Raw genomic sequence first — 17103 nt, 5'->3', positions numbered from 1 at the left:
CGCCCGGCGGCGTGAAGGGCTTGGCGGCAGCGGAGCGGCCTCCGGGCGGCAGCACGGGCGGGCGGCCTGCCCCGGCGTCTGCGGACACAGGAGAGCGAGCATCAGCACCGTCCCACCTGGGCTGCGAGCGGCCAGGGCGCAGCCCGGCACCGGGCACCCCTGCCCTAAGGCTCAGCCCCGACCCATTGGGAAACCACCCCAGAGTACCAGGTGACATCCTAATATCGCTTATGAGGCGCGACTTAAGTGGCCACAAAGTAACACAAGTGATGCAGCCATCATACAGCAAGCAATAAAACAGGGAGGGAAGAAATGGTGAAGAACAAGTACCCAAACACCATCAACCTGAAAGCAAAGAAATCTTATCTTTTCAATTACATTTAACAACAAAAGGTCATCAAAAAGCTCTTTTCAGCCCTTTCTAGTAGCTGTGATCTAAGGATGTAGTTGTGCACGTCAGGAAGAAAGCAGCTGGGCCTGCAGTTCACAAGTACTATTCTGTGATGCCAGGAACTTTTGTATCAATACAAGTTCCCAAAAATAGACTGTGACACAATAGAAAATACAAGCTCTGAGAGACTGTTTTGTACACATGTGCTGGAAAATTATGTTAGGCTATAAAATATATAATATTTCTAACACTCTACAATCCCCATAGCATAGTCCTTCTTCAACAAGTATGAAATCCTATGTCCTTGAACTTAAAAAACTTAGTGGCCCCAGATGTCCTTAGTTTAAATGGGCATGAGGCTTGGGGCAGCTGTTTTGTCAGCCAGAAGCACACTCTACACAAGCCTCCATCTGCAGTGTGTGTACCAGCCAGCTGGGATGCCTCATGCACTCCCTAAGCAGCAAATCATGCTGTTGTGGAGCTGACACAAGTACTTTCCATTTGGAAAGTAGATCCTTTTTCCTGGTGCACAAGAAAGCATTAGCCTGGATCCTCCTCTGTTCCCCTCTTGTCCTGCACACCCAACAGTTAAGGCAGGATGTAATTTGCCTGACTGTAATTTGCTGGTAGCCATTCAACACTACCAAGATCTTTAGCTTTCATCAATAATGAGGAGGATTGGTGGAAAGGGAGTCTGGCTTCTCCCTCATAAAACCTCAGAGTAAGAGTAAAGCAAGATTCAAGCTGAAAATTACATTTCCTAAGAGCCTAAGATATTTGATGGCTTCCTCAATCCCAGCAGGTAATTTATTACAGTGCTATGAAGGTTTTAAGCAATGCCATTTTTTCAGCCTGGAAATTCAAGGTCTTTCTTACCAGCATCTCGATTTGCAGTACATCTGAGCTTTGGCATTCCTGCTTGAAAAAGGCCTCCAAGGCCAGGTGGTCCACCGCCACCGAAGCCACCACCACTGCCACCACCAAAACCCCCGCCGCCGCCACCTCCTCCAAAGCCACCGCCGCCACCTCCACCAGATCCTTTGGGTTCTGTTGGGAAAAAAGATCCCCCATATTAGTGAAGCAGGACTGATCCTGCAAAGTCACCTCTTTCATTAGAGTAATGCTTGTAGCTGGGGAAAAATGGATGGACTTTCAAAACACACAAGGTTTGGATCATCACAGCTATCATCATCACCACCAGCACTGCACTGTGGAGGAGCTGGTGCAGTAACCATAGCCTCTGTGTTTTATTATGCCATCATCACTTTAATCTGCTCTAGACTGGAGAGCAGAGCAAATTGCTGCAGAGAATTTGGAATTGAGCATGGATGGGATCTCTGAGAACATAATGTAGTAGTCTATGTTAACATCTTAGTTGCTTCTTCCCATTTCTTTGTACTTTTCTCTCTTATCCTTCCCCTACACTTCTCCACAAGCAGAGACAGGGCAATCTCATGGGAAAAAAGGGAAGGAAAGAAGAAGGCAGAAGGTCCCTCCTTTTGAAGGTGTCTCTGGGAATCACTGCTGTGAACACACAGAATTCTCTCATTATTGATGATATTGCTACATATCTACTTATTTAAACAAAGCCTAGTAGCAAAGGAAATGTCATTTCTGTAGGTTCAGAAGTGCAGTGACAGGATCATTAGCTGTTAATGTTTACAATAGGCAGGAATTATTTAATCAGCCCTCCCCCTTTTCTAATGTCAATATTTCCGCTGTGACAACTGAGTTGCCAAAAGTAAAATGAAAGTGTTTCCACAACTACGTTATACAGAAGAGCCTTATTCAGAGCATCACTGCAAAATCAGCAGGTGCACAGGCTGGAATATCTGTGGAGTTCAGCTGTCAAATGCTGGGCCACATAGGCTAAGATCACTTGCTTAATTTCTTAGAATCCTGATTTTCACAAGTTTGGGTGCGTAAGAATTTCACCAACTTCAAAGTAATTAAAACCTGTGGATGAAAAGCACTTCTAAAAATTTCCCCAAGAAGAAAGGAAGAGTGTATCCATGGGGGAATGTTTCACATTATCCTTCTCTTTCTTAAGCATGTCAGCTCAGTTCGGCTGACTCAGGTAGGGTGTGAACCTCCGGAGAAATGCTGCTACCATGGTTTAGTCTTTCATCATGATTTGTTAATTCATGTAAATAAGATAATAGGCTGCATCATTTTTATCTTACTGTTTACCCCCTCCTTTAATCCCCTTCAGCTCATTACTATAGCTAAAACACATAACTTCACATTCAGAGATAATCTTTAAAAACTGTAGCTGGTTGATTGCAGGACTGTATCTAATTTTTTAAAAATTGTTTTTATTTGGTCACACTCCTCTGGGCATTTCCTTTTTTTGTCGTCATGCTCCTATCACGGTCCAGCCTTTAACTGCATGGCCAAACCTAGACTGAGGTGTACCACATTTGCTTATCAGTCTGTAGAAGTCTTTTCTCCTTAGGAAATGAATGCTGTTCCCATGTCAGCACAGGCCTGTGTTCCTCACTCTTCTCTTGCTTCTGTTCTGCCTTCCCAATACTTTTGCTACTTCTCCAGCCTCCTCTTGGCACCTGCCAAGATATGCTGTGAGACACGGCAGCAGCACAGCTGGATAGAGACCTTATTTTCATTCAGGTAAGTAGAGTCATTGCCTGGTGCATTACTGCTGGGCTATCTAAAAAGATAACACCCCTGAGTCACTCCAGGAGTGGCAAAACTGCATGCAGCAGTGACACACAGGTAGAGCTGTAGCTTCTGGCTCTGGTTTTGCTCTAAGTGGTATTGGAGCCAATGGTGTCATGTCAGGCATGCATTTATTCTTATATTGTTTATGCAAAAGAAGAGTCTGAAATTCCACTTTATTCTCTGTCCTCTTCTCAGTCCTTATGGGGTTTTGTTTGCCTGATCTGCTGTAGGTCCTCAACAGAGCTCCTGGTAGGACTTGCGTATTTTTCTGAGATAAGCAAACAGGAAAATAAACCACTTTTTGAGAATTAGCAAACAAATTAGCATTCACATTTCATAAGCAGTACTTGATTTCTCAGCTGACTGTTCATTCATGATGAATAGAATTTATTTTTATGCATGCCAATTTCTGGCACTTTTATCTACTCTCATGGCAATTCATCTGATGATATATAAAATAATTTTCTGCTTTCTGATCTGTAGAACCATTCATGCCTACAGAAATTCTAACATGTAGAGTCATACTTACTGTCTAGAATTGGAGCACTTCTGTCATTAGTAACAGTCTTCTTGAGCTTTTTTCCTTTGGTAATATCAGATAATAGAGCATTTCGTCCTGCCTGTTCTGACCTGCTTAGGGATGGCTTTTCAGTATTTGCCTGCAAAACAAAAATCAAAAATGAGGAGGCAAAGTAAACTACAACCTCTAGATACAAATTTCTGCTTAAATATGGTAGTTACCTTTGTCTACTATTTTAGCTTAGATAGAAATACTTAAAAATGTCAATTGCCACTTCAATAATATTGACCTTCATATAGACCAAATAAAACCTTTGGACATATGGGGTTTGTCTCAACGGTCCTCTCTTTTCACTTTATGTTCTGGTGACACAGATTTTCAAGAAAGAACAAAAAAATTCCAAACAACACACTTATATGCACATACACATGCACATTTCTTCTAATTAACAGTTCCTGAAACATTTTGTAGCTTATCAGATCAGTGTTATGAAGATTTCCTGAAAGGTGAGGAGAGTTGCCATGGAGGGACCAAGCAGAATCTGTATCTTGCTTGAGGCAGAAAATGAAGGAAAGACTCTTGAGAGACAGCCTATTCTGTGTAATCAGCTAGGGTTTTGCTCTGAAAATAACTAGGTACTTCAAAATGGCATTTCAAGAAGGCTTCCTTCCTGTCAGTGAGGTGACTCACTGCTGGGAGGGCAAGCACAGCACAAGCTCTATCCCAGTTTAAGTCAGGTCTGATGTAGCTTCACCCACCACGCTGTGCCAGCAGTGGATCCTGTGGTCTGATAGCACAGGCTGGCTGAGGGTGCTATGCTAGCTAAGAGCTGTCTGTACCAAATTTAAACAATAGAATTTATTTTTTTGGCTCAAGTCATGGAAATACTGGAGTAGAACAAGGGAGAAGGTGGAGTACAGTTTTGGAGAAAGGCAAGATTTTAAGTCCTCTTAGAAAAGCTGTTGTCTCTCCACCAGATCAGCCACCAGTGAGGGAGAAATAAAAGGATGGAGAGTTAGAGCATATCGTGACATCCACATGAGGACTGGGAGGCAGCAGAAGCGATGGTGGCTCTCGCAGGATCAATGATCAGCCATAAACAATATGTGGGACAGCCTTCCCCAAATATCATGGATACCCTCATCCACATCTCAGTACATCCTGTTCTGTGACAAGCAACAGCAGAGTACAGTGCATATGTTTACCTCCTATAAAACTTACCAAGGCCAGTGTTGGGGGTGGAGGGGGAGCTGGAGGGGGAGGCACAGGCATGGTGGAAGGCTGAGCTCTGTCTGCTCTTGCTAAGAAACCTGCACAGCAAAACACAAACACACAATGCCCAGAGATTAATACATCTTAATAAATAAATAAATTTATACTCAGTTAGAAAACATCCTTGCAGCTAACAGGTTTATCTTCTACATTTTTGAAGTATAAATAATGGGTAAAAAGCACTTTATATTTAATTGTATGGAAACCAGCTGCACCTTTAAACATGGGCTCCCTACATGATCCCCACTGCCAGACAAACTCATAGATATACATCCAGTTTTGAACACTTACACAATCCATGCATTGCTATGGCAGTGCACAAAATGCAGTAACCAAACTGAACTCTGTTAAATCCAACAATCTTGTTCCCATGGAAGTGCTTCAGGATAGCCCCATAGCTACACCATCAGGCCTTACTTCAAGAAGGCATCATACTTTAGCATCATACTCAGAAAGAGATGCTGACTTGTTAAATCCCTTTAGTTATTAAAAGATTTCTCCACCTCCACTGTTATGGGTAGAGTGGAACAGCAGAGCTCTGGGATGGACTCATGCTTCTCTCTCTCTCCCTGCTTGCTCTGAAGATCCCAAGCTCCATAATCATGTCTGAATGCACCTTCCTCCTCCTCAGAAGCAGCACACACAGACATGTTCTGGATATTCCCCCTAAGGAGGAAGGGCAAGCGGGCAGCCTGGCCTCAGCTGCAGGCTGCTGCAGACAGAAAAGCCTGCCTGCTAAAGCTCTGCCTTTCACAAGCTTCACTGCCACTTTTCCCCACCCCAAGCTGAACTTTCAGCCTCCACAATCCTAGGAGGGTCACACCTGAGATAAAGAGATTTATTGCAACCAAATTATGGAACACCAACAACAAAAAGTGCTCAAAGTGTCAAGGACTATATTTTCAAGTCACAAGGGCTTTTTGTGGCATTTTGGCACACAGCTTGCTGGAACTGTGCCTATCAGGGACATTGGGGCATTTCTAATAGTGCTATGGCATTTCAGCATGTGCCTTACTCTTTTATCTGAGCTTTCACCCATGCTGGCCATTCACCTGAGCCACCTTTAGTAACAATGATTTGCCACCACTTATATAATGTTTGCATGAGACAGGTAAACACAGTGGGAACAGGAACAAGGGTAATTCTCCAGACAACCCCAGGCTGATGGCTGAGGTTCCCAGGGCAGTTATTTACATGTATACACAGCTCTTATTTTTTAAAGTAACTTAAATGTTTTAGATGAGACCAAGGGGAAATGTAATAGCACAGTATCTGTCAAGTCACCATCACGCCAGGTACAGTACGCTTTACACTTAAAATGAACACTAGGAAAATGTGCTGAATGAAACAAAATGGCATTTGCAGTGAGTCACCACCTACAAAGTCTGTAACAGCATCTGACATGATCCATGACACGTGTGTCAGAAAAAACTGCTTAGGAGTACAGATTTATCTCATCAGATGCTCATGCTTCAAAAGAATTAGAATACAGCTGTAACACCCCTTCCCTCCCCCCAAACTGCTGAGTTACCTTCCTCAGAAGAAATATTTTCTGAAATAAGACTTTAATGAATTTTGTGTAAAATCTTTGGGGAGGAAGGAGTCAGATGCATCACCCAAACCTCTGGTTGACTATTTAGAAAAGTAATGGAGTTCAAAGTGGTGTGAGGCACTAGTGCCTGCAGGTTTTCTTCTCCCATACTGCAGAAACCATTTCCAGTTACTGCAAAAGAGAGAGCAAAGCAGAGGGGAAGCTGGCGGATAGACACAGTGACTGCCAAAGAGGAAACTGTGAAGCCGAGCCTACGCAGCGCTGTGCAAACACACGCGTTCAGAGTCCTGCAAACAGACCAGCCTGCTCCCAGCAGTCCTCTGCTGCAGTACTGAGCACCTTAAGCCCCCCCAGAGAAACAACAGCTTCATATTCAGAGGATCCACTTGAATTTAGTTATATTCCCAAATTTGTAGCTTTCAGCTGTTACATAAAACAGTGCACAAAGCCCTATCCTTTCCCAATCAGCACATTCTAAATGCAATATTTGAAATCTGAAACCTATTAAAAGCACCAAGACTAATGCAGCTTTGTTCTTCAGCTTCCTGTTTAAAAAAATAGTCAACAGGAAAATTATTTCTTACAGTAGACCACAACCATCCTGTTTCTTAACACAGTCTTTTCACAGCTGCAGTTGTCTCTAGCTTAACTGTGCCATGAGGGTATTTCACCAAGCATTTAACTGCTTCATCAGATTAAAAAGAGATTCTTCTCTCTGCACTGCTTTGCTAAGAAGTCAAAGCAGTCTAGATAATGTACCATCTCTTTGGCACTCCATGCGTCACAGGTAAGTTTCTGGAGCAGGTAGAATACAGTTTGGTTTGATATCAGACTTTTAAAACAATCCTTTTATGCAGCTCAGACCTGAATGCAGCAAGTGAGCCAGGTGGTCTGTGAAGTACTTCCTGTAAACTACCCTAACTTGTCCACCTCCCTGTCAGTTAGAGATTGTTTCCCTCTTGGGCTGCTCTGTTCTACTTTTTTTCCCTTTTAATTGGATTGCTTTAGATCAGCTTCTTAAGGAATTGGTGGCATAAAGAGGAAGTAAGGTGATGCTTGAAGCCTGAGTTCTTTAAGGGGAAGTCACTACCCACAGACCCATCCAGCTTCTCCAAAACCCTCTCTGCACACATGATTTGCAAGGAGCAGGGAGGAGAAATGCACTAGGCGTTCCCTCCTTCTCTATCCCATCTTGTGTGTTCCTGTACTCAACCACTGCACACTAGGTGGTATTTCTGGTACTGAGGGGCTCTCTCAACTGAACTGCCATTGAAATTGGGTATACACTGCTGAGCTTGTGCATTTTGCTGCTGTTGAACAAGCCCTACAGCCCTCAGAGACAGGCTGGAAATAGCATTTTGGAAACACAGGACAAGCTTCTGTAATAAACCAAACTCTGGCAAAACTGGCCTGAAGTTTAACATGAGCATCCTGCAGAGTTGTTTACTCATGGGTCTCTAGAGCACACACTTCCTTTAGAAGCCATCAGAAAAGAGATCGTATGGTGTGACTGAGAAACCTGTGTGCCCACACAAAAACGTATCATGCGTACACTTACAGAGCCCATAAAACACCCCAGACTGTCAAATTTTAGTTTAAAGCCAAAGTTGCAATACTGCTTCACTCCTACTTTTGTCACTCTGTCTCTGCTTCTGCTGATGAAAAAGATTTTTAGAAACTCAAGCTGAAACTTTGCAGGAAGAAACAGCACTTCTGTCTTTGAAGCTCTAACTCATCCTTGCTGTTTGGTTGTTAGATTTTGTACACTCTATTTGTCTGACTCACTATAAGCCTATATGAAGGATAACAATGGTCTGAAGAGATGCAGTGACCGGGTGACTTGCTCCCACACTGCAGGGCAGTGAGCAGCCCCTGGAAGGAGAGTACCTCTCGGGCTGCAGAACCAAAACAGCTGAGTCAACACAATGCTGAACTCAAACTCTGCAGCTGCTTTGTTCATCACCAATTCACAGGATGACTTTCTCACAGAGCACAGAGATGTCCTGAGATGTTAAGTGCAACTCTGCCATTAGAGGAAAGATTTGGTTACTGTCCTACACATCTGCAATGGACTCGCATCATTATTTGCTTTTGGCCAGTGGGAAAGAACTGAATTTTAAAAAAGGCTATTATGTTACATTGCTAACAACTGACACTATAAAATACCTGAAATAGTAACCAATCCACCTAGTAACAAATTTTACCCACCAAATCTGTTAACAACCAAGTTTCTTATAATGCTTGGAGCTGGAGGGCTGTTGAAAAGGAACTGGTTCCAAAAGACCAAGGCTGAAAACCCAGGATACGTGTCCTAACATATTTTCTGAACACCAGTGTAAATTATCACATCCTTTAAGAAGCTATAGGAAGGTTATGTCTAGGTGAGTGTTGGTGGGGCGGCAGAAAGGATTGCAGTGCTCGCAGCATCAGCCGGAGAGCCCCGAGCGCAGAGGTCAGCACTGGCAGCAGGGGAGAAGCGCTCCCAGCGCTGGCCGCTCTGCAGCGGCGCCGTGCCCCGCAGAGCCGTGCCCGAGCAGAGCCGTGCCCCAGCAGAGCCGTGCCCCAGCAGAGCCGTGCCCCAGCAGGCACCCACCACTGCCACCCTCACAGCGCCCGCCCTGCCTTGGCACAGCCCGGGGCTGGGGCAGCCTCCCTGCAGCCTCCCGGGAGCGGAGCGCACACAGCCCGCCTCTGCTGCCGCTGGGGGAAGCCCAGCGCCGCCAGCAAGTGAGAGATGCTCCAACAGCGCCCAAGGAAAGAACACCTCATAGGAAAGCTCTGATTTCTGCAAACTACCAGCACGTGGCAGCAGCCGCCATCAGGAAAGATATTGAAATGCTATGTTATGCCATGCATCACGATAAAAGCTCCTTTCATTTAAAACACAAAATAGAGGAGAGAGGAAGTACACATCACATTCTGCAAAGAGCTCCTTGCTCTGCGGAGTGATCTGTAAAGAGCAATGGGCAAAAACGGCAGTGAAACACAAACTTTGGGCACTTCAGATCTAATCTGGTATTTCAGAAATCATTTCAGGATCATTACAAATGCTAAAAAGAAACATGACCTTTATTGTGGGACAGACAGTGTGAACAACCACACTGCAAGTGCTTGGTTTGTATCTGGTCAGACATTTTGAGCTGCTTGAAGGGCCTCCCTCTTAAACATTGAGTCAGACGCAGACAGACAAGCTCCCTGTGGTTAATCATTTCCTGCATGATTAATTTCCAAGCAAAAAAAGAGGAAGGAACAAACAACTGTAGAAATAAAACAATGTATAAATTTAAGGGGAAAAACCCTTCAAGTTGCCAATTAAATGCTGATTGCTCCCTATGCAAAAAGGCCCAACTTCCAAATCAGTGTTGATTTGGTTCTTTCAAAATTCATTACTTTCTCCTAATGAAAGAAGGGAATTTTTGTTTCAAAATTTGAATTTGAAGAAATTGGGCTATATTACCAAGTACTTTAGTAAGGTAGCTCTCAAAATAAAAAAGACAGCTAACTATAAACACATTACAAAATAGTTGTAAAATCACTTGCAATCAGTTTCATATAGACCACAATATTTTTTCATTAATCATTTTTTAACAGAGTACTGAGCTATTAAACCTTTTTGCCAAAAACAGTTACTGTGATGTCATGAAATTTGAACCCCCCTGCTCCCACTTTCCTTGGCAGACCTGAGTCATTAGCAAGCCTCAATGTCCCACATTCCACCACCACAATCTCCCAAGGCCAGAGGGGCTGCCTGCACCAAGTGTCAGTCCAGGAGTGTGGCACAGTGGGAATGAGAACTTCAGAGGATGCTGAAGGTGCTCCTCCCATGCAACACCATGCCAGTAAATCCCCCCTGAAAAAAACGGGTGTTTTTCTACTTTTTATTGAAGTTTCTAAACGTAGAAATCTATAAATAAATATACAGATAGATGAGTTTAAGTCCCTAAAGAGTTCAACAAGGTTACCAAACCAAATTCAGTTGGGCATGAAGCTACTGGAAGATACTGAAGAAGAATTCCCTTATAGGGTAAAGAAAAAATATTTAGGAGACTCTCTGGCCTCAGTCACTTTCATGTGGAGGAGTGAAAAACCTATCTGGCACTCAGATAGGTATCTGTAACTTGATAGAAGTTTTAATTAAGACACTGAGGACTGCTGTATAAAAACCTATTCAGCAGGAGAGCCTGGATTTTCATTCTCCTGACTGAAATAAAGCTTCTGAAGCTCAGGAGCTCCAGGGGAACAAAGTGACATCTAAAATGTTACAGTCAGTATTTTCAAGTCCTTTAACACCAGTGATGGTCTTTTAAGAATAATTTTTGGCTGAGAAGACAATTTTGGTGCAGGGATTACAAGATTCTGTGGCCTGAGACAGGACATTACAAGGGTGTGAGAATGTAAACTGTCCAGTCCTGTCTGAAGGAAGCTGTGGTACCAAAAGGAGGCACTAACTTTTCACCCTTAAAACCACTTGCAGAGATCTGGACAGCCAAAAGAGAGACCAGCAGAGGAGAAGTTACTCTGGGTGTTGGAGACCCAGGGAAATTCTGGGCAGCTGCTGATGCCAGAGAGAGGAAGCCTACTTTACCAGGGACTTTTGGCATTTCAAGGAAACTCTCTGCAGCACCCGAAATGAGTATGACTTTGAGTATGACTTTCCAGCACACTGAAAAATGCCAGCCCTTACACAAAATGCCAGGGCAGAGGAGGTGTACCAGGCAGTGATGGAGAGCTCTTGCATAGACCCACTGGAGGGGTGAGAGATGACAAGCTTTATTCACAGGCACATGTGGAAGTGGATGAGGCCTATGTGGCCCTGAAATAGGATTTGGCCTAAGCTGAACAAGACACAGGAGGATCTCCCATAGGGAAGAGCACCTTTCCCAATTCAGCAGTGATTGACGTGGGGGATGCAACACCATCCTGATGCAGGCAGGGACCAAAATGGGGAGAAGTGGAAGGCAAGAGCCTGAAGGGTCTCTAGCAGAAGTGTATGGGGTAGGTTCTTGGGAAAGAAACATGTCAAGCCAGTATCACAGTGAGCATTTTTCCTGCCCTACTTCAGTTGCAGAGAGGATATATTTTTTGCTTTGTTTTGGACATATCCTTTTCAATAAGTTGCATAATTAGTTTAGCTCAGTTATGCCACTGCAAGAGGTCTGTGAAAGGTGAAGGTGTTGGGGAGCTAGTGGGGACCAATAAAGATAAACAATAACAAGAACAGACAAAAGACATTACTAGTTAGGAAAAAAAAAAGTGAGGATGCTGTCAGGTCTCTATGCATGTTACCCCAGGCCCCTGTGCTCTGTCAACCCTACAGCATCTCCATCTTCCTCCACACTCCTCATGCTCACTCCCCCATCCCAGAGCACCCAGCCAATTGCAGTGATCCTCCAGTCAGCATGACCTGCAGCTCACACTGGGTGATTTCCCAGAGACCTAAAACCCCCTAAACACCTTGCATCTACTTCCTAGCACTGCAGGAATACAGTAACAGAGCAGGTTACTGTGTGTGTCAGTGACAAGTGAGCCAGCACACGGCCCCAGGTGCCAAAAGCAGTAACAGCCAGATGCACCTATGGTCCACAGCAAGTTGCATCCAGCAAACCTCATCTGTCAAACACAATTGAGACTTTTATGGAGAAAATCCAGAGGTGCTGCATCCACAGGAAATTACAGCTAAGAAATAGGCTGCTATGGTGACAGAACCTTGTTTTAATTAAAGTATTTTAAAAAGATTATTTTTCCAATGAAATACTTTTCAAGATATGCAGAGGACCACAGGCAATGGCTAACTTTGGAGGACTGCCTCTAGTAACCAATATAGTCCCTATTTGGATAAAAGCTGTGTTTGGATGTTGACCTTAGAAAAGCTGATAATATAAGAGCAAACACACTATAGCAGAAAGCATCTGCCTCACTGAAAACAGGAATTGCTTACATCTAATCCATACTCCTATCATTTCTTTCAGCCAGTGTGGCCAGAGGAGTTATACAAAAACACTCCTGTCTGTTCAGGCAACAGGGTCAGGTCACATTCCCCAGCACAGCAACCTGGTCCTGGGGAACAGGACATCAGCACTGCAAAGGACACCGGGAGCAAAGCCCCTGCTGCACCAGGCACCTCAGGAGGGAGTTTACTCTTCTGAAAACAGGCACATGTGTGTCATTCCTCAGTAGGAGGCCAGGACCAAATCCAGCAGAAAAATCTAATTACTGGGCTGTATCCCAGTCCTCAGGACAGGAGACACATGCTCAGACACTGCAACCTCTGACAGCTCCATACCATCAGTGCTCCCACACCAAAAAATGAAGAGCCCTTCCTCCAACCACTCTGCAGAAAGCCCTAGGGCAAAAGGCTTCACCCTCTCTCCCAGACAGAAGTGATGGTTAAGGATGAGCTGTTTGTGAACTCTCCTCCAGCTGTCCAGAGCAGAGCTGCCTGCAACACTTCACCATCTAGCACCCACCACAGCCTCTCCTCAAGGCCAGTGCTGGAACCAGCACAGGAGGCTGTTATCCAGGCACTGCCCCAGCCCAGCCAAGGAGGATTCACACAGGCTGCAGGTGACCTTGAAAGGGACACTTGACTGCCAGAGCTCTAGAGAGACCACAGGGACAACATACATGGGGCAAGAAAGGACCTGATGTCTCTCTCCAGCTTATTCCCTCATCTGTTGCTCCTTGTGAACATTTTGTGTTCACAAAATGGTGTTCCAAATATGTAGTCCAAGAGCTTCTCTGCAATGGGACTGCTTTTTCCAGTGTCTCATTACTGTAGTAGTGATCACTCAATGTCATGTGGCTGCTCAGCACTGCACAGCTTTCTCCCCCAAAATTGTCTTAAACTTGAGGAGCTGTTGGTAAGGTGAACAGGCTAGTTCAGAAATTAGGAATTTCTGAGTATTGCCTCCAGATTATTCAGTCCTAAATCAGAAAAAAACTTCACTTAAGACCAGGACTTTTTCCACCATCTTATCCTGACAACATGGCACCACTCATCTCTGACCAGGCAGGGTCACTGATGGCCTGGCAGTGGCAGGCAGCAAACAGCGAGGAGCAGGGTAGGATGTTTCCCACAAGCCACACCTGATGACCCAGAAGCAGAAAGGCACAGCCTGGCCTTTGGAATCCCCAGCTTGTCACCATGGGAAAAAAGCTTTTGTTTACATGAGCATATCCATCTTTTGCTTTTCCACCTATTGCTCCACTTCTATTTCTAGGTTGTTACAGCTCTGACTTGTTTACTTTGTGTAACACGACAGCAATCCTGCTCTTTGAACCAAATTGACAAACCTGGAGCATTTTTTCCCTCCTATCCACTTTTTTTTTTAGCGTAACAGGCCAAAAGTACCATAAATTAGTCAAAATGGAGGGTTTGTTTGGACATTTGAGCTGTTGCAACTTTTAGTACACACAGAAAAAAAAAAATCAAGAAAGTAATCAAATATAGAGAGCAAGCTCTGGGATTTTACTGGTGGACTTCTGCTGTCCACAAGTGCCCACAGGTGTGCTGCAGTCCCCTTCAGAGCAGTAGTTATAATGAGAGGGGCAAAGCTCTGCAAGTCCCGAGGCTGGGATGAAAAGAACCAGTCTGGAGCTGCAGATTACATCGTGGGAGCTATGGGATACCCCACACCACATCCTCTCCATGCCCAGGGCACTGAATTAATAATGGTCACCTGCACAACCCCCTTGCTGATGGTGCCTTCATTCATCTTTCTCTTATCCACAGTTGGACACAAAGCAGCACTTGAAAACATTTAACAATAATTGATACTTACAGAAAAGGATCAAGGATCTCCCACATGATCAGATTATTTTATTTCTCAGTAGATGTAGGTTTAGAATTCAATTCAGCACTCAAATAGGCTTTTTTTTAACATAAAGCATTTTCTTCATCACAATCAACTAAGTCTTACTAAACATGCAGTGAATTGTGGCTGTTCTACTAAAGGCAGCACCTATAAAATGATATTAAAATAGTAAGTGCCTCTAAAGGAGAAATCTGAGGCATATAAGGGCAAGACATGTGGAATGAGTTTAAAGCATTGCTTTCCAATCCCTCTTATAAATATTACAATATTCCTATGAGAATGTTGAAAAACTACAGTGCACAGAGATCAGCTCAGATTTCACATCAAAAGCCCAAACAAAAAGCCAAGTGGCCTGGGCAGTCATCAGGGAAAGACCAACTGCACAAGCAAGAGTGTATTAGAGTTTTTACAGCCCAGGTGTTGACATAAATTAGAGTAACTTGAATACTTGCCATTAGAGGAGCAATCAAAGACTGATCTGCCTGGAGTGTGGGAAAAACAAAACAAATGCCAGCCCCAGATCTGCATAATGTAAGGACCCTGCTCCACTACAGAGTGCAGAAAACCACCACCTCAGAGCCAGGCTACTGTCAATAAAAGCCTCGGTTCAATGCAGCAAGACCATAAATCAGTTTTGTGAGAAACTGGCAACCAGGCCTGGAAGAGATTTTAATTTAAAAAAATAATCTAATTTTCTATTATTGACATTAATTTTGAATTATTTGAGGCTGCAAAGTGGTGAGAAACCCCCACTGGACTGGGTAGAGATGGAGAGCCTGAATTTATTCTCATTAGAGTTCATGGAAAGGCTCAGGCCAGTTTTCAGAAGCAAGTGGATGAGACTCATTGTACCTTCTGACTTTGCTGAAGCATTTGAACTTTTTGAGCTCAGATTTAGAGATTAAGAGGAGTGCATCCCATGAAGTCCCTTGGTGTTTTCTCCTGTGGAGGGATTTGCTGTAGCTCGAGGTTAGTCATTAAACCAGGTCATTTATGAGGCACCAAATCATATCTGTAATTAAGTAATGCATTTGAAAAGTGTCACAGTCAGCAAGCAAGGCTGGCACTGACTCCTACAACACCATCCTTTGGATCAGGAGGGTTGGTGGAGCAAGGACCACAGCCACAGTTTGCACAGAGATGGCATGCCTTGTGCTCAGCACTGCCGGTACCTTGCTCCATGAACCTGGGGAGAGCAACCAGCAGGAAATGCTGTCATCTGTCTCCAAGCACCACAGCCTATCAACAAACTCCCCATAACTTACCCAGCTCACACCACATCTTACTGACTAGGTACCACAGGAGAACTCATTCTGCATATCCCCTGTACCCCCTGTGTTCTCAAACCTTCTCTGACCTCCACTTCAAAAAGCTGTGAAACAGCACTTGATCTGCCATTTGAAGGCTTATTTCAGGAAGTTGGCCAGGAAAAATTAACTTCTTTGTAGACACCGCTGGGCTGCGACAAAACAGTTACTTTTTTACAATTCACACTGCCTGAGGAATTAGTACAAGATTGCAACAAAGCAAATGAAAAAAGTCAGTTCACTGACTAAAAAATGAATACACACAAAATATACCACTACTTTGCATACTTTTAGTATTTACTGAGGTAGGTATTTTATCTTGGATCCTCCTCTGAGAATAGCTACAAAATGAAACTGTCTTACAAATTTTACATGATGGCTTACAGTAATAAACGACTATCACTTTCAACCCCCCAAAATGCAGATAGATGTGAAGCTGGACAGCATATGCTGGGAATCTGCACACACAGAAGCTGGACAACAAAGTACCCATTTGCACAAATATCCAAAGAAACTCCCAGTATCCATTCTTCCTTGCTTGGAAAAGAGCTCTGCCTCTGAGGTTTGGCCTGCTCTGCAGTTCATACCGTGTCTCGGAAAGCTGTCACGTGGGCTGCTATGCTTTCAGTAATTATTTTTAAAGGATCTGGGCAATACAAAAACAAATCTGTGGAAGAGACTTTAAAATCAGGATGGAAATAATAGAGGGGAGGGAAGAGAGGGGACAAAAAGTAATCTGAAGCAAAGAGAGGGTTTTCTTGAGCAAACAACCCCTCCCCAAACTCTGGGACTTCAACTGCCCTTTCTTCACATTGGAGCCAATCTTAGCTCATCCCAAACTACTCCAGACACCGTGGCCAAAAGTCCATCATCTGTTCTAAATGGTCTACAAAACTTTGGAAATTGCATCCAAAACAATAAAAAAACCCAACCAGAAGGTAAATCAAGGATAAGAGATTAAAATTAATCTCAAATATCTTACCATACACATTGTGGTTTGAAAAGGATCAATTCAAAAACAAAAAAGAAAAGCAGTAATACTACTGAAAACACATTACCACACATGTGAAATTACATGATCACCTAATATCCTGGCAGTACTGGCAAATAATGTCTTGTTCTACTCCATATTAACAACATAGCCAAAATGTTATGCTCCTGCACCACCCAATTATCTTCCTGGTTGGAATGTAGCAGTAAACTTCTGCAATGTCACAGATATAGATAGAGGAAGCAATACAATTACTACTATTAAAAATGTTCAATAAGACAACTTACAACTACCTTTAGATGGATTGTACAAAACTAACAGACCAGACAACCATTAAGGAACCATTAAATAAAGCAGGCTGAAGGTTGAAATTATCTTTGCATTGTCTGGGTCTTCGCATCATATATAAAAATCTACTAAATCTGACCATTATTTTCTCTTTTTTAAAAAACATTGATTATAAACTGATATTGTGCTGGAACTGAAAGAAAAGCTTACTTTCAAGAGTCTAATTTTTTCATAAAAAAAAAAAGCACCACCTGTCCTTAGCTGATAGGAACTGCTCTGGTTTCATTCC

The 17103-nt window shown here is 43.5% G+C and overlaps 1 protein-coding gene across 1 annotated transcript in view; it reads right to left on the bottom strand.

Annotated features, from left to right (window-relative positions):
- WIPF1 (WAS/WASL interacting protein family member 1) overlaps window positions 1-17103 on the bottom strand; it is a 45555-nt gene that overhangs the window by 11173 nt on the left and 17279 nt on the right. Inside the window, exons 3-6 of the mRNA XM_039699483.1 lie at window positions 4812-4900; window positions 3600-3729; window positions 1268-1438; window positions 21-78 (exon numbers count right to left, since the gene is read on the bottom strand). Of these exons, the coding sequence (XP_039555417.1) occupies window positions 21-78; window positions 1268-1438; window positions 3600-3729; window positions 4812-4862 (410 nt within the window). The 5' untranslated portion in view covers window positions 4863-4900. The remainder of the gene's footprint in view (window positions 1-20; window positions 79-1267; window positions 1439-3599; window positions 3730-4811; window positions 4901-17103) is intronic.

The sequence above is a fragment of the Passer montanus genome, unplaced genomic scaffold, assembly GCF_014805655.1.
Source record: "Passer montanus isolate IOZ18808 unplaced genomic scaffold, ASM1480565v1 scaffold1, whole genome shotgun sequence".
Taxonomy (NCBI): domain Eukaryota; kingdom Metazoa; phylum Chordata; class Aves; order Passeriformes; family Passeridae; genus Passer; species Passer montanus.
The sequence above is the reverse complement of the archived record's forward strand: the minus strand, read 5'-3'. Positions and strand labels throughout refer to the sequence as shown.